We start from the raw sequence: 18,670 nt of genomic DNA, 5'->3' as shown, positions 1-18,670 counted from the left end.
GAGAAAATATTTACAACATATATATCTTCTCAGACATATAGGTTCAAAATTAGTTATTTAAAATGCTCCTGTGGTTATGTTTTTTTGCATCTTATTTACAGCATCTTGATCTTTTTTTTCTTTCTCTTCACTTGCTTTTTAGTATGATAAAATGTAAAGCCATTTACTTTCATCATTTGTGATTACAAATGTAGAGCATACAGAGTTACAATTCTTAAATGTAAATATTTCAGCTACAGTTCCTGTCAAAATGCATTCACTTACTAAGCTGCTGAGTCTTTGAGCTGATATTCAGATGCCCTTTCAAAGCAGGCCTGAATTCCTGGATCTCTCCACAGTCGTTTTATTACCTCAGCCAATTCAGGCATCATGCTGCCATCTTCCAAGGTATTTGTTATTGCATAAAGTTGTCTTTGGTCTTCTTATAGCATTGTTTTTGTGAGAAGGATAAAAATACGTTGTTATTTGGGACCACATATTCTTTTTTTTCCAATAGAGCATTTCAATTTGGTGATTCTTATTTCATTCAGTAATAATTTCATTGAGCATCTAGTCACTATATTTTTAGGTTAACACATTAGAACTCAAGTTCCTTATAATGATTGGCTCATGTCCAGAAAAGTTTTTCATTGCAAAAACTGTGAACTGTTACATGGAGAAATTAGGATATTTTGGTATATATCACTGACTTCTAAATGTGATGTAAAAAGGGATAACAGTATTTTAGTGTGAGTCCACTGAGCTTCTAGACAACCAAAATGCTAGTGTCAAAGGATAATGAACCTGATCTAGTCAGACACATTGTCTTCCTTTGATTATGGCCATATATTTTCCAGGAAACAAAAATACCAAGTAAGAATTAGAGTAAAAAAGGAAATTAAAACTAAGTACCCTAAAATTATAGTTTAAAAATGTATTGATACACAGTATTATTTGCCATCACATACCTCTTCGTAATCATAAAAGTTAGCAATGGTAAACTTTTTTATTTAATTAATTATTTTTATTTTTGGCTGCGTTGCATCTTCGTTGCTGCAAGCGGGCTTTCTCTAGTTTCAGCGAGTGGGGGCTACTCTTCGTTGCGGTGCGTGGGCTTCTCATTGCGGTGGCTTCTTCTGTTGCAGAGCACAGCCTCTAGGCGAGCAGTCTTCAGTAGTTGCAGCACACGGGCTCAGAAGTTGTGGTGCATGGGCTTAGTTGCTCTGTGACATGTGGGATCTTCCCAGACCAGGGCTCCAAGCTGTGTCCCCTGCACCTGCATTGGCAGGTGGATTCTCAACCACTGTGCCACCAGGGAAACCCAGCAATGGTAAACATTTTGATCCACCCAGTTTTTGAACATCCTTGTAGGTGTTGTCACTTACGTGCCTTTGGGGCAAATCGATAGGGCAGAGTTGAGACTTCATTAGGAAAAGAGATGGGAAGGAAGTAAAGTAAAAAGAGGAAAAGGAGAAAAGAAAAAGCAAGCATTGTGTTACTCCTGATGGGATATTTGGAAGTGACAAGAGCAGAAGGAAATAAAAGTTTGAGTCAATAATGTAGTCCACAGTTTACTTAAACTAATACTCAACAACTGGTTTATGACAAAAAATTTTTGATTAACAATGTGGATTTCAGGGCTTCCCTGGTGGCGCAGTGGTTGAGAGTCCTCTTGCCGATGCAGGGGACACGGGTTCGTGCCCCGGTCCGGGAAGATCCCACATGCTGTGGAGCGGCTGGGCCCGTGAGCCATGGCCGCTGAGCCTGCGCGTCTGGAGCCTGTGCTCCGCAACGGGAGAGGCCACAACAGTGAGAGGCCCGCGTACCACAAGAAACAAACAAACAAAACAAAGAATGTGGATTTCAGACTAATTCAGTTATTGACCATGATGCTAGACCAAGCAAATGAAGAAATCTGGGCTCAAATCTTGGTTGTCAGACTCCAAATCTCATTCTCTTTCTTGCTCAAACTCTTTTGAGTGTGTATTATTATAACAACTCACATGACATTTAGCACTTGTAATATTTTACATAGTCCTAACAACAGTAGTCACATAGACACAGTATTTTCTCTGTCTTACAAATGATGAATCTAAAACTTAGAGGTAAATTTGCCAAATCAATGAAGACAATAAGCATTGAAGAGTCAAACCCAAACGTATTTTCTGCAAAATCAGGTGGATACCAGTGAAGTATGTCCAATAAGAACCTGATGACTTTCTGATATAATTCAATTTATTATTATTTGAAATCTATGACAGGCTTCTGTCACCATTTTACTAAAAATCTGCTCTTTGCATGAAGAACCAAGGGTATAACTCTCATTGTTAAAGAGAGGCTCTGTTGAGACTAAAAACCTTATTTCATCTTTCTTTACAATCGCATTTTATTGCCAAACCAAACTGATCAGATGACCACTAGGCAACAAACTTTAACTGGCCCAAATCAAGGGTTTTGATCCTATTTTATTGCATCAACAAAAGGTGAACTTTAAAATCCTTCTTCCCGATTAGTTTGATGTGATAGGAAATACAAATTAGTGAAATATGATCCGATCACTTTGCTGGCATCATCCTATTTGCTTCCTTCCACACTAAAGTGCCATTTAGGACAAATGATGCAGTGCAACAGCTGCTCAAAGAGTGTTGTCCCTAAAGGGAAAAAAATCACATGCCTTGTAAGCTTTACAAAACAAGCCATTATATACTCTTTCATTCTTTTAAATAGTTACCATTTTAAATTTACATATACTCTATTTGTAGAGGTATCAAGAATATAGTCTCACCTTGAGCATTTAAATGTCATGAAGTCCTCTTTTTTTTTTTTTTTTTTTTTTTGCGGTACACGGGCCTCTCACTGTTGTGGCCTCTCCCGTTGCGGAGCACAGGCTCCGGACGCACAGGCTCAGCGGCCATGGCTCACGGGCCCAGCCGCTCCGCGGCATGTGGGATCTTCCTGGACCGGGGCACGAACCTGTGTCCCCTGCATTGGCAGGTGGACTCTCAACCACTGCGCCATCAGGGAAGCCCATGAAGTCCTCTTTGATCATCATTTATTATTAGCTTCCCCAAGGGCAAGCCATCCTATCAGTTTGGTTTTGTCTTTCAAGACCTTTTATATTTTAGTGTACTGCATGCAGAGGTAAAGTTGATGGTGGTGATTTTCAAACCAGGCTGCACATTGTAAACGTGTGGGGTACTTTTAAAAAATATATCGATACCAGGACCCCAACCCAAACAAAATCAGTCTGAATCTCTAGGTGTCACGGTCTGCAAAGGTAGTTTTAAAAATCTCCCAGGTGTATCAAATGTGCAGCCTGAGTTGAGAAAACTGGCAACATATTTTTTTTAACCATAAATAATATCGTATTAGACATACTGCAATTCAATTCTTGAAGTTCTTCTACAGTTATCAAAGGGTTGATGATAATTAAAGAGTCCAAATTGATATTGTTTAAGGGATTGGGCCCACCAATGAAATTTGAATTTTTGAAATACATCACACCAAAATTAGCAGCTATTATGAACAGTCTTCTATATAACAGCCAAATTGATTGAACATCAAACTCCTACCTATTGTCTTCCAGATTAAAAAAAAAAAAGAAAAACTCGAGTAATTTCCCATCAAACTCCAATAAAATTTCCAATTCCTTACTGTGGCTCACAAGGCTCTACAGTTTTAGCCACGTCTTCCTTTCTAATTTTATTTCCTGCCTCCCCCCTACCCCTGCACTTTTGTCCCTCTTTCCTCAAGACACACTGGACTCCTTACTATTCCTTGAACTCTCCAAGCCCCCATTTCAGAGCTTTTGAGAATGGCTGATCTCTTCATGTGTTTCCTGTGGCTCACTTCCTACTTCATTGAAATCTTCCCAAATCTTCATCTCTTCCCAAATACCACCTCCTCGAGAATGCCTTCCCTACCACCCTTTTTTTCATTCTTCCATCACTTTCTAGCCCCTTAACCTCCTTGATTTTTCTTCATAGCACTTATTGCTACCTATATAGTACACAGTTCTTTATATCTTTTATATTAGACTATAAGCATATGAAGGCAGAGATTTTATTGTTTTGTTCATTTCTGTATCCTTAAAACCAAGAACAGAACCTAACACATAGTACATGTCCCTGAAATATTGTTGAATGGATGAATCAATAAAATGAATATACTAATTAGCTCAGACCTCATGTTCTAGAGAAATTTTAAGGGATGTGTAATAATTTTCCAAAAGTTTCAAATAATTCACAGTGGGTATGAGTGGCATCCTAAAGAAATTTTTTTTCCCTATCATGTATTTGGAAAAGCTTGGGAATTATGGTGGTTCTAGAATAGCTCATTTTCTTAATGTTGGATAGTTCTAGAATTATGTTGCATAGAAAGTTAAATATATGTTTCCTCAACAAGTTACTCAGACTTTCTTCATCAATATTAGGGACCTCAGATGATCCTAGAACCCTGTGGAACTCATTCTGAACCCTAGAATCATATTTCAAAAGGTTGTGGAAAAAAATATTGATATATCAATGGAAGGAAAGGATATCATAGCCTAATAATTTGCAGAACTGTCAGGTTCAGAATACCACGTTTTAACTATAGGATTTTCAGAGCCTTTGCTTACAAATAATGTTGGTAAATTTCCAATAAGTTGTTATAGTACATATGTATCCCAAACTTATTTGATTACAGAACTTTTATCATAGAACATCTTGAGGAATCAGTGTTCTTTAGTTGAAATTATAGGATTCACTTCATAGGGTGCTATGTCAAAGATGGTCACAACACCCAAAATGTGTAATTAAAGTGTTAATTTTCAGCATTCTTTTATGTTGGTCTAGTGATTGCTTTAGATGCTCTAAAATAGAATATAGGAATATTCAGAGAGAGTGAATGCCTTTATTATTTCCCCCTCTTGTTTCTTCAACTTTACCCTCTTTAAAAGTTATATACTCATGAAATTAGTTTATCAAACATTAAACCAAAAGAAACAAGAATGACCCCCCTTTAGCTGTATTCCCCTTCAACTACAGATTCTCTCTCTCTCTCATACTCCTTAGCGATAGTTCTTTAAACTCTGTTCTCATATCTACTCATTTCTGAACACACTTCTTTGGATTCTGCATTCACAACTTTTCAGAATCCTCTCCCATAATCTCTACATTATTAAATCCATTAGATTCTTTGAAACATACTACCTTCTTGACCTCTTAAGACCTTTCAATTTAGATCACCTTGCTTTGGAACACTTCACTCAAATTCCATGATTCCATATTCTCCTGGTTTTCCTCTTACTGTTCCATCATTTTCTCCAAAGTTTCCTATTCCTCTCAAATGACCGGAAAACGTTGGAGTTTTTCAACATTGTTACCTACATCTCCATTCTCCTTAGTGCCCTTCTCTTCTCAATCTAAGCACTTGATCTCTTCCATCCCATCCCCTTCCTTAATGTCAGTTATATGCCTTAGTGTAAGGGTATGGCAGTAACACTGAGACTTAAGTCTCTAACCAAATATCCCCTTTGAACTTCAAATGCACATTTTCAACTGTTCATATATGTGGATGGCTCACAGAATTACAAACTCAGCATTTCCAAAGGGAAATTTATTAGTTCCGCCCCATCCTCATTAGTGATAGTCTTCCCTTTCTCAGTAATTCTCTCTACACATGAGGAGGATTTAGTTCCATATCTAGCTATGCTGCTCTTTTGAAATAGCTCATGCTTTGTAATTACTTATTCAACACCAATCTTTCTTCTCTAGAGGGCAAATACTATTTCCATCTCATTTACTGCTGATTCCTCAGTATATTCCTAGTGTCCAGTCAGATGTCTGCCATATAAATAATAGTGTAATGAAAAAAAACTTTTTCAAATGGTATTGGATATGTAGACTTCCATACATAAGTGTTAATGAGCCTACATTCAATGCGATTATTGGAAAGTAAAAATACCTAATATTTACTGGGGGCTTACGTTCTTCAATACTTTGTGTTTATGTGGGTTTCTTATGGTTTTGCTTCCTCCTGTAATAGTCATTGTAATTTAATGATGAAAGCACTAACACTGAGTGGATGAAAAATCTGAAACCTAAGTAACTTGTCCAGACTTACCGAACCAGTGACTAATAAAGCTCATGTATATTTTCAGTTAGGATACTTTCTCTCTTTGAATGGCAATCTGTGTGATGATGTACAAACTGTATAAAATAAATCGAAACATATAAACTGTATAAGTAAATTGAAAGCTAAATTGAAAGCCATAGGACACCAGATCTCTGAAAGCCACACATAAGCAAAATACTTAGCAATTATCTGTTGAATAAACAGTTTAAGCCAGGTAGAGAGTGTATTAATCTTAAAATCAAATACTGAAGAATGTGATTAAAACTGCTATAATCTACATTAATCGAAATCAAAATGTGAGCTATATAGTACCTGACAACTCTGATGCTTGATACTTGAGGACATAAGTACTCCTAAGAAGTTATGTCAATTGCTTAGTGCTGCTTAAGTTACTCTGTTTACACCATTTAATGTAGGGTTTGAATAAATAACATTTATTTCTATTTTGTAGTTAGCATAATGGTAGCAATGTACAGTCTGTTTTCACTCCACCTGCATGCCAGATCATTAAGACTCTTAACCAACACATTTCAGGTATTTAGTGACGACTGGCATCACTAATTTGCAAACATTGGGCTGCATGAAACAAAAAATACATTTAAGTAGCAGTGGGCAAGGTTGTGATGCAAATAAATGGAATATTACACATGCAAATTCAAACATTGCTAAATCATCCTCAAAGGATTGCAGAAGGCAAACCTGTCTGAGGAACTATTATTGCTTAGAAGGAAGAAAATAAAAGAAATAATGCTAATTGTTAAAAATATTTTTACAAAAATCCTTGTATAGGGGAAAAGCACTATAATGGAAGCCAGGAGAAGTGGGTTTTCCCCTAAACTCTGGCTATTTAATGCAGGTCAACTTGCTAATCCTCTCTGGCCCTTCTTTTTTTTTTTTTTACATCTTTAAATAAGGGGATTATACTGGTTGTCTCTTAAGGGTCAGTCACTAGCTTTTTACTTAGCAAGGTTATTTCTTTTCAAGAGAAAGATTTCAGTATTCTGAGGACAAAGATACACACAGAGTTCTGAAACTTTTTGTAGTGTTTATAACATGATGTCTAGAGGAAATGAAGTAATTTAGCAAAACATTCACGTCTTGTCCTATTACTTAAGACACACTGGAAAATAGGAGTGCCTACTTTCTATTTATAACAGTAACAAAGGCATTCTCTTTAATGGCGGTAATTACCCTCTGTTAAATCCATTGTCACTGTTCCATGGTGTGTACCTGCCACTGAGTTCTTAAAGTTGAAATGCCTAGACATTTAATTTGGCTGAGCTCTTCTTTCCCTTGCACTCATTCAATCAGAGATCAAAGTTTTACTACTAGTTTTGGAATACACACCTATTGAAAGTTAAGGTCTTTGTGTATGCTAATCACTTTTTTGCATAATATGTTCTTGTTCCTTTCTGTTTATTTTTTTCTTGTTGCTTTTAAAAGTGCTTGTGTGTTCATTAGGCATCATTTGAATGACATATTACTAAGGATTTGTGTTGCATCCATACACATAGAGGCTTCAGCATAGGGGGATAAAACAACACAAATGCCTCCCAAGGTATTAGAACCTTCAAATACAAGGACTCTTCTTAGTGAAAGGAGTAAAGGCAGTATGTATACCTATTATTTATTGTTTTCAATATTTGATTGCCAATAATGGCTGTATTTCTACTTCAAAAATGGCCATGTTTGTCCTGCTGTAGCAAGCAATTAAATAACTTAAATAAGTGAATAAAATAGTCAATTAAAGGCTGTAGAAAAAAAACAGTAAAATGTCTTTATGGATAGATCAGGAATAAGTTCGTTAAAGAAATCCCAGTTCTCTGTCAAAAATTGAAACTAGAATATTACTTTAATTATTAAATTTAAATGGCAGTTATAAATAAACTTGGGGGCATTTAGGTTTTCTTCCTGGAACAGATTCTGACTGCTATACTCTTCTCATAGGATGAGGAAATATCTTTCACCAAGCAAATTGACAAAAGCACAGTTAACAAAATCCAGCTGTAGTGGGACTTAAGCAATATTGCTTTTTAAGGGCTGCAATTGATGTGAGACAGCTCTCTGCCTGGAAGTTCATTCCTAGATCTCTTCAAATTAAAAAGCATTTACTGGGCATTTTCAGTAACATATTTCATGCACTGAAGAGAATGAATGAATTATAAAAGTCCCTCCTCCCTAGAAACAGACTAGTGCTCCATTGCCCCATACAGTAGCCACCAGACATGTTAATTAAGTAAAATTAAAAGTTTAGTTCCTCAATCACACTAGCCACATATGGAGAGCACAGGTGTAACGTTCTTGTCACCCCAGAAAGTTCTATTGGAGAGTAGTAGATTACAGGAAGATAGGGCATGAAATCCTGTTTTTGTACAGTGTGATTATGTTTAGCAAAAATCCTGGCAGGTGGTATGATGAACTAGAAAATTGATCAACTCTATTGGGAGTGGTTGTAAGGGATCAGGGAGACTGCCTGGCAGCAGTGATGATCAGCTGATTTTTTCAAGGATAAATAGTTATTTCCAGAGTCAAAAGGAAAAAGAACATTTTAGGCAGAAGGATCTGTGTGACCAAATAGATGCTGACAATCATCAAGCTTTCAGTATGTGCCAAACATTGTTTTAAGTGCTTTCTATGTCTTATTTCTTACAATAAGCCTTAATTTAAAGTAGGTAAAATTATCACCTACATTTTACAGGTAAGAAACATAGGCATAGCTACATTAAGACACTATCCCTGACTTAAAATGTTAGTGTGTAGTACAGCTGTTCAACAAACACAGTTTGCTTTTAGAGCCTGTGATCTTAGCCACTAAGCTGTATTGCCACCCATAGCATGGTAGTCCACAGAACTGTTTTAGTCCTGCATTTCTGAAACAGGAAGTAGGAAGGGGGAAATTATGGGATGTTAGGATGAAGAGATAGGCAAGAGCTGCATTCTGAACTGTTGATTTACCACATCTCGGAGTTTCATCTTGATAGCATAGGTGAAGCATTCAATTTATAAAGGAGATACAATCATTTTTTCAGAGATCAGTTGGTGGCAGTGTGGATAATGCAGTGGAAGGAAGAGAGGGGGAAGTAGAAACAACACAGCAAGATGCCGTTACTAATCCAGGTCAGAAATGCTGAGGTTTTGAACTAAGGCAGTGACAGTAGAGTTAAGTGACATGTTGGGAAACATACCTTACGTAGATGTAGCATAACTTGGTGAGAGAGTGAGGGGTCAGTATAACTACACCTAGATTTATTTCTTTAGAGGCTGCTGTTGCTGTGATTCATTGTAGGGGACTACAGCCCAGATGGACAGATAAGTTTAATGTCGTTTATTCTGATGTAGACCTATCCACAGAATATAGAGGTAGATATTATCTGCTTCCCTAGTTCAGACAAAGTGTCTGAGTTTGGAAGAAATATTCTGGTACAGTCCCCTTGAAGAACAGTGTGAAAATCGGTGGACTTAAGCGATTTTCATGTGATGGAGGCATAGAGTAAGCAGAGAAGAGGATCTGATACAGTAGAGACACCAACAGTGAAGATGTAGTCAAAGAATCGGGGAGGAGAGTAGAGTTTGGAGGTGAACTGGGAAAGGGAGTGATCCTAGAAGCCAGGGTAAAGTTTTAGGAGGGAAAAGCTCAATGAAGTCAAGTGGAATTAAAATAAGGACTCATGATTAATTCCTAAAAAATGGCAATTAGGAAATTATAACTGACATTTATAAGGGCAATTTCTGTGACATGCCAGAGGCAAGAGCAATGGAAATGGTTGAACGACAGATGGAAAGTGGAAGAAGAGAGCTAGTGCTCACTGTTTTTTTTTTTTTTTTTAACATTTTTATTGGAGTATAATTGCTTTACAATGGTGTGTTAGTTTCTGCTTTATAACAAAGTGAATCAGTTATACATATACATATGTTCCCATATCTCTTCCCTCTTGCATCTCCCTTCGTCCGACCCTCCCTAACCCACCCATCTAGGTGGTCATACAGCACTGAGCTGATCTCCCTGTACTATGCGGCTGCTTCCCATTAGCTATCTATTTTACGTTTCGTAGTGTATATATGTCCATGCCACTCTCTCACTTTGTAACAGCTTACGCTTCCCCCTCCCCATATCCTCAAGTCCATTCTCTAGTAGGTCTGTGTATTTATTCCCATCTTACCCCTAGGTTCTTCATGACCTTTTTTTTTCTTAGATTCCGTATATATGTGTTAGCATACGGTATTTGTTTTTCTCTTTCTGACTTACTTCACTCTGTATGACAAACTCTAGGTCAATCCACCTCGCTACAAATCACTCAGTTTCATTTCTTTTTATGGCTGAGTAATATTCCATTGTATATATGTGCCACATCTTCTTTATCCATTCATCTGTTGATGGACACTTAGGTAGCTTCCATGTCCTGGCTCTTGTAAATAGAGCTGCAATGAACATTTTGGTACATGACTCTTTTTGAATTATGGTTTTCTCAGGATTTATGCCCAGTAGTGGGATTGCTGGGTCATATGGTAATTCTATTTTTAGTCTTTTAAGGAACCTCCATACTGTTCTCCATAGTGGCTGTATCAATTTACATCCCACCAACAGTTCAAGAGTGTTCCCTTTTCTCCACACCCTCTCCAGCATTTATTGTTTCTAGATTTTTTGATGATGGCCATTCTGACCAGTGTGAGATGATATCTCATTGTACTTTTGATTTGCATTTCTCTAATGATTAATGATGTTGAGCATTCTTTCATGAGTTTGTTGGCAACCTGTATATCTTCTTTGGAGAAATGTCTATTTAGGTCTTCTGCCCATTTTTGGATTGGGTTGTGTGTTTTTTTGTTATTGAGCTGCATGAGCTGCTTGTAAATTTTGGAGAATAATCTTTTGTCAGTTGCTTCATCTGCAAATATTTTCTCCCATTCTGAGGGTTGTCTTTTGGTCTTGTTTATAGTTTTCTTTGCTGTGCAAAAGCTTTTAAGTTTCATTCGGTCCCATTTGTTTATTTTTGTTTTTATTTCCATTTCTCTAGGAGGTGGGTCAAAAAGGATCTCACTGTGATTTATGTCAAAGAGTGTTCTTCCTATGTTTTCCTCTAAGAGTTTGATAATGTCTGGCCTTACATTTAAGTCTTTAATCCATTTTGAGTTTATTTTTGTGTATGGTGTTAGGGACTGTTCTAATTTCATACTTTTACATGTACCTGTCCCATTTTCCCGGCACCACTTATGGAAGAGGCTGTCTTTTCTCCACTGTATATTCTTGCCTCCTTTATCAAATATAATGTAAGCATATGTGGATGGGTTTAACTCTGGGCTTTCTATCCTGTTCCATTGATCTCTATTTCTGTTTTTGTGTTAGTACCATACTGTCTTGATTACTGTAGCTTTGTAGTATAGTCTGAAGTCAGAGAGCCTGATTCCTCCAGCTCCATTGTTCATTCTCAAGATTGCTTTGGCTATTCAGCTATTTGTATTTCCATACAAATTGTGAAATTTTTTGAACTAGTTCTGTGAAAAATGCCAGTGGTAGTTTTTTTTTTTTTTTTTGCGGTATGCGGGCCTCTCACTGCTGTGGCCTCCCCCGTTGCGGAGCACAGGCTCCGGATGCGCGGGCCCAGCTGCTCCGCGGCATATGGGATCCTCCCAGACCGGGGCACGAACCCGCATCCCCTGCATCGGCAGGCGGACTCTCAACCACTGCGCCACCAGGGAGGCCCGCCAGTGGTAGTTTGATAGGGATTGCGTTGTATCTGTAGATTGCTTTGGGTAGTAGAGTCATTTTCACAATGTTGATTCTTTCAATCCAAGAACATGGTATATCTCTCCATCTATTTGTATCATCTTTAATTTCTTTCATCAGTGTCTTATAATTTGCTACATACAGGTCTTCTGTCTCCTTAGGCAGGTTTATTCCTAGATATTTTATTCTTTTCATTGCAATGGTAAATGGAAGTGTTTTCTTAATTTCTCTTTCAGATTTTTCATCGTTAGTGTATAGGAATGCCAGAGATTTCTGTGCATTAATTTTGTATCCTGCTACTTTACCAAATTCATTGATTAACTCTAGTAGTTTTCTGGTAGCATCTTTAGGATTCTCTATGTGTAGTACCATGTCATCTGCAAACAATGACAGCTTTACTTATTCTTTTCCAATTTGGATTCCTTTTATTTCTTTTTCTTCTCTGATTGCTGTGGCTAAAGCTTCCAAAACTATGTTGAATAAGAGCGGTGAGAGTGGGCAACCTTGTCTTGTTCTTGATCTTAGTGGAAATGGTTTCAGTTTTTCACCATTGAGGACGATGCTGGCTGTGGGTTTGTAATATATGGCCTTTATTACGTTGAGGAAAGTTCCCTCTATGCCTACTTTCTGCAGGATTTTTTTCATAAATTGATGTTTAATATTGTCGAACGAATTTTCTGCATCTATTGAGATGGTCATATGGTTTTACTCCTTCAATTTGTTAATATGGTGTAACACATTGATTGATTTGTGTATACTGAAGAATCCTCGCATTCCTGGAATAAACCCCACTTGATCATGGTGTATGATCCTTTTAATGTGCTGTTGGATTCTGTTTGCTAGTATTTTGTTGAGGATTTTTGCATCTATGTTCATCAGTGATATTGGCCTGTAGTTTTCTGCCTTTGCAACATCCTTGTCTGGTTTTGGTGTCAGGGTGATGGTGGCCTTGTAGAATGAGTTTGGGAGTGTTCCTCCCTCTGCTATATTTTGGAAGAGTTTGAAAAGGATAGGTGTTATCTCTTCTCTAAATGTTTGATAGAATTCGCCTGTGAAGCCATCTGGTCCTGGGCTTTTGTTTGTTGGAAGATTTTTAATCACATTTTCAATTTCAGTGCTTGTGATTGGTCTGTTCATATTTTCTATTTCTTGCTGGTTCAGTCTTGGCAGGTTGTGCATTTCTAAGAATTTGTCCATTTCTTCCAGGTTGTCCATTTTATTGGCATAGAGTTGCTTGTAGTAATCTCTCATGATCCTTTGTATTTCTGCAGTGTCAGTTGTTATTGCTCCTTTTTCATTTCTAGTTCTAGTGATTTGAATGTTCTCCCTTTTTTTTTTTGATGAGTCTGGCTAATGGTTTATCAATTTTGTTTATCTTCTCAGAGAACCAGCTTTTAGTTTTATTGATCTTTGCTATCATTTCCTTCATTTCTTTTTCATTTATTTCTGATCTGATCTTTATGATTTCGTTCCCTCTGCTAACTTCGGGGTTTTTTTTTTTTTCTTCTTCTTTCTCTAATTCCTTTAGGTGCAAGGTTAGGTTGTTTATTCGAAATGTTTCCTGTTTCTTAAGGTAGGATTGTATTGCTATAAACTTCCCTCTTAGAACTGCTTTTGCTGCATCCCACAGGTTTTGGTTCATTGTGTTTTCATTGTCATTTATTCCTAGGTATTTTTTTAATTTCCTCTTTGACTTCTTCAGTTATCTCTTGGTTATTAAGTAGTGTATTGTTTAGCCTCCATGCATTTGTATTTTTTATGGATCTTTCCCTATAATTCATATCTAGTCTCATAGCATTGTGATCGGAAAAGATACTTGACACAATTTCAATTTTCTTACATTTACCAAGGCTTGATTTGTGACCCAAGATATGGTCTATCCTGGAGAATATTCCATGGGCACTTGAGAAAATTGTGTATTCTGTTGTTTTTGGATGGTATGTCCTATAAATATCAATCAAGTCCATCTTGTTTAATGTATCATTTAAAGCTTGTGTTTCCTTATTTATTTTCATTTTGGATGATCTGTCCATTGGTGAAAGTGGCGTGTTAAAGTCCCCTACTATGAGTGTGTTACTGTCGATTTCCCCTTTTATGGCTGTCAGTATTTTCCTTATGTATTGAGGTGCTCCTATGTTGGGTGCATAAATATTTACAATTGTTATATCTTCTTTTGGCTCGATCCCTTGATCATTATGTTGTGTCCTTCTTTGTCTCTTGTAACAGTCCTTATTTAAAAGTCTGTTTTGTCTGATATGAGAATTGCTACTTCAGCTTTCTTTTGGTTTCCATTTGCATGGAATATCTTTCTCTATCCCCTCACTTTCAGTCTGTATGTGTCCCTAGGTCTGAAGTGGGTGTCTTGTAGACAGCATATATATGGGTCTTGTTTTTGTATCCATTCAGCCAGTCTGTGTCTTTTCCTGGAAGCATTTAATCCATTTACATTTAAGGTAATTATCGAAGTGTATGTTCCTATTCCAATTTTCTTAATTGTTTTTGGTTTTTTATTGTAGGTCTTTTCTTTCTCTTGTGTTTCTTGCCTAGAGAAGTTCCTTTAGCATTTGTTGTAAAGCTGGTTTGGTGTTGCTGAACTTCACCTTTTGTTTGTCTGTAAAGGCTTTAATTTCTCCATCAAATCTGAATGAGATCCTTGCTGGTTAGAGTAATCTTGGTTGTAGGTTTTACTCCTTCATTACTTTAAATATATCCTGCCAATTCCTTCTGGCTTGCAGAGTTTCTGCTGAAAGATCAGCTCTTAACCTTATGGGGATTCCCTTGTGTGTTATTTGTTGTTTTTCCCTTGCTGCTTTTAATATGTTTTCTTTGTATTTAATTTTTGACAGTTTGATTAATATGTGTCTTGCCATGTTTCTCCTTGGATTTATCCTGTATGGGACTCTCTGTGCCTCCTGTACTTGATTAACTATTTCCTTTCCCATATTAGGGAAGTTTTCAACTATAATCTCTTCAAATATTTTCTCAGTCCCTTTCTTTTTGTCTTCTTCTTCTGGAACCTCTAAAACTTGAATATTGGTGCGTTTAATGTTGTCCCAGAGGTCTCTGAGAGTGTCCTCAGTTCTTTCATTCTTTTTTTAAAATTCTGCTCTGCAGTAGTTATTTCCACTGTTTTGTCCTCCAGGTCACTTATCCGTTCTTCTGCCTCAGTTATTCTGCTATTGATCCCTTCTAGTGTATTTTTAATTTCCTTTATTGTGTTGTTCATCATTGTTTGTTTCATCTTTAGTTCTTCTAGGTCCTTGTTAAATGTTTTTTGCATTTTCTCTATTCTATTTCCAAGATTTTGGATCATCTTTACTAACATTATTCTGAATTCTTTTTAAGGTAGACTGCCTATTTCCTCTTCATTTGTTAGGTCTGTTGGCTTTTAAGCTTGCTCCTTCATCTGCTGTGTGTTTTTCTGTCTTCCCATTTTGCTTATCGTACTGTGTTTGTGGTCTCCTTTTCTCAAGCTGCAGGTTCGTAGTTCCCGTTGTTTTTGGTATCTGTCCCCAGTGGCTAAGGTTGATTCAGTGGGTTGTGTAGGCGTCCTGGTGGAGGGGACTAGTGCCTGTGTTCTGGTGGATGAGGGTGGTTCTTGTCTTTCTGGAGGGCAGGTCCACGTCTGGTGGTGTGTTTTAGGGTGTCTGTGACCTTATTATGATTTTATGCAGCCTCTCTGCTAATGGATGGGTCTGTTTTCCTGTTCTGCTAGTTGTTTGGCATAGGGTGTCCAGCACTGTAGCTTGCTGGTCATTGAGTGAAGCTGGGTGTTGGTGTTGAGATGGAGATCTCTGGGAGATTTTCGCCATTTGATATTATGTGGAGCTGGAAGGTCTCTTGTGGACCAGTGTCCTGAAGTTGGCTCTCCCACCTCAGAGGCACAGTACTGACTCCTGCCTGGAGCACCAAGAGCCTTTCAGCCACACAGCTCAGAATAAAATGTAGAGAAAATAGAAAGAAAGAGGAAAAAATAAAATAAAGTAAGATAAAATAAATTTATTAAAATAAAAAATAATTATTATGAAAAAAATTTTTATAGTAAAAAAAAAAAGAAAAAAGAATGGACGGACAGATCCTAGGACAAATAGTGAAAGCAAAACTATACAGACAAAATCTCACACAGGAGCATACTCATACACACTCACAAAAAGAGGAAAAGGGGTAAAAATAGTATATCGTGCTCCCAAAATCCACCTCCTTAATTTGAGATGATTTGTTGTCTATTCAGGTATTCCACAGATGCAGGGTACATTAAGTTGATTGTGGAGCTTTAATCCGCTGCTTCTGAGGCTTCTGGGAGAGATGTCCCTTTCTCTTCTTTGTTCACGCAGCTCCCGGGGCTCAGCTTTAGATTTGGCTCCGCCTCTGTGTGTAGGTCACCTGAGGGCGTCTGTTCTTCGCTCAGACAGGACGGGGGTTAAAGGAGCAGCTGACTAGGGGGCCCTGGCTCACTCAGGCTGGGGGGAGGGAGGGGTACAGAATGCGGGGCGAGCCTGCCGCGGCAGAGGCCAGTGTGACGTTGCAGCAGCCTGAGGCGCTCCGTGTGTTCTCCTGGGGAAGTTGGCCCTGAATCCTGGGACCCTGGCAGTGGCAGGCTGCATAGGCTCTTGGGAGGGGAGTTGTGGAGAGTGACCTGAGCTCACTCACAGGCTTCTTGGTGGCGGCAGCAGCAGCCTTAGCATCTCATGCCCGTCTCTGGGGTCCGTGCTGATAGCCGCGGCTCGCGCCCATCTCTGGAGCTCCTTTAAGCAGTGCTCTTAATCCCCTGTCCTTGCGCACCAGGAAACAAAGAGACAGGAAAAAGTCTCTTGCCTCTTTGGCAGCTCCAGACTTTTTCCCGGACTCCCTTCCGGCCAGCCGTGGCGCACTAGCCCCCTGCAGGCTGTGTTCACGCCGCCAACCCCAGTCCTCTCCCTGGGATCTGACCTCTGAAGCCCGAGCCTGAGCTCCCAGCCCCGCCTGCCCCGGCGGGTGGGCAGACAAGCCTCTTGGGCTGGTGAGTGCTGGTTGGCACCGATCCTCTGTGCGGGAATCTCTCCACTTTGCCCTCCGCACCCCTGTTGTGCTCTCCTCCATGCCTCTAAAGCTTTCCCTCTCCGCCACCCACAGTCTCCGCCCACGAAGGGGCTTCCTAGTGTGTGGAAACCTTTTTTCCTTCAAAGCTCCCTCCCACTGGTACAGGTCCCATCCCTATTCTTTTGTCTCTGTTTATTCTTTTTTCTTTTGCTCTTCCCAGGTACGTGGGGAGTTTCTTGCCTTTTGGGGTGTCTGAGGTCTTCTGTCAGCATTCAGTAGGTGTTCTGTAGGAGCAGTTCCACGTGTAGATGTATTTCTGATGTATCTGTGGGGAGGAGGGTGACCTCCGCGTCTTACTCTTCCGCCATCTTCCGTGTTGACTATTCTTAATGGAGGCTCTGCTGAGAAAAGAAAAGAGGGATGGGGCAGAATGAGGAGAATGATGCTTTTTTTAATAATAGAAGTAATATTTTCTCATTGTAGAAAATGTGAAAAGCTCAGCAATATTCAAAATAAAAGTGAAATGTTACTTTAAATCCTACTACTGACAGAAAATTTTTTCAATATCAGTATGTGTTTTCCCACTTTAAAAAATTATCTATTTGATCATAAATAGATAAGATAAAGATAAAGATTTCTATGCAATCTTGTATCTTGATTTTTCACTTAACGTAAGTATTTTCTTTTATTAGGAGTTTCTCACCTACATATAACTTGTAATGAATGTAAAATATTAATTGAAGGGTAAATAGTCCTATAATTTCACAATCTATTTGTTGTGTTTTATTTTAAGGTACTTTATTCTTTCCCATATTTAATTATTTTTAATAATACTGATATAAATATCTTTGTACATAAATTTCCATATTTTCATATTTACATTCTTTTATTTTTATACATTTTAACATTTAAATTATTTCATTATTAAAATGATCAGAAATGTATTTGGAAGATCAATAATTATTTTCCCAGCTTACTTTGTATATTAGAAAAATTATTTCTACAACTTTTCTGTAGCATATAATTTTACAGGTAGTCATGAGAAATATTCACTTCTCAGAACTTCACCCTATTGGGTAATATTATTTTTAAATTATTCACTGATTTACTAAGATGAAAAATAACTCGTTATTGCTTTAATTTTTATTTATTTTTTATTAGTGAAGTTCAACTAAAAATATATATATATTTAATAGATATTTGAAATTTTGTCTTTGAACTATTCATTCATAGCCTCATCCTATTTCTATATATTGGGCAGCTTATTGTTGTTCTTAATCTGTATATTCATCATTTATCATATCTATTATAGATATTTTTCTAGTTTTCTATTTTTTCTTTGTTTTAATTTTTATATAGCTAAATAGTTGTGGTTGTTGTTTTAACTGCATTTAACCCCATAGAGAATAGAGAGGTAAGAAGGGTAAGAGGGATCCAAGCATGATTACAACCTGAAGGAAAAGAACAAGTGAACACAGCCGTGGTGTTATAAGAGAATGTGAGATGACCTGGGGGCAGGATGGAGCTGAGGCCCCCAAAGCAGTGTGATCGGGGACCATGATCAAGAAGTCCTGTTCTTCAAAGACGGGAAAAAAGTCAAATATTTGTTGCAGATAGAGGTGACAGAAGATTTCAAAAGTGGGACTTAGATACTGGTTGTTATGGAACTTACATTATTACCTAGGAAGAAGAAACAAAACCTGGTTTAGATTACAAACAGATAATTTCATCATTAACTAGGATCATCCCCTCATCCAAAGAACAAGATCCTCAAACATAATCATTTTTGAGCTTACTTTTCTTTTTTTTAATCATTCATACATATTATTT

General features: G+C 37.7%; 1 protein-coding gene across 1 annotated transcript in view; it reads right to left on the bottom strand.

Moving 5' to 3' along the window:
* The window catches only part of LOC309810735 (guanine nucleotide-binding protein G(t) subunit alpha-3-like), a gene marked incomplete at its 3' end in the record, with an annotated part of 59,339 nt that overhangs the window by 15,435 nt on the left and 25,234 nt on the right, over window positions 1-18,670 (bottom strand). The window contains 2 exon segments of the mRNA XM_082632965.1: window positions 265-421; window positions 18,292-18,416. Of these exon segments, the coding sequence (XP_082489091.1) occupies window positions 265-421; window positions 18,292-18,416 (282 nt within the window).

The sequence above is a fragment of the Mesoplodon mirus genome (genome assembly GCF_964341445.2).
Source record: "Mesoplodon mirus genome assembly, chromosome: 9".
Taxonomy (NCBI): Eukaryota; Metazoa; Chordata; class Mammalia; order Artiodactyla; family Ziphiidae; genus Mesoplodon; species Mesoplodon mirus.
The sequence above is the reverse complement of the archived record's forward strand: the minus strand, read 5'-3'. Positions and strand labels throughout refer to the sequence as shown.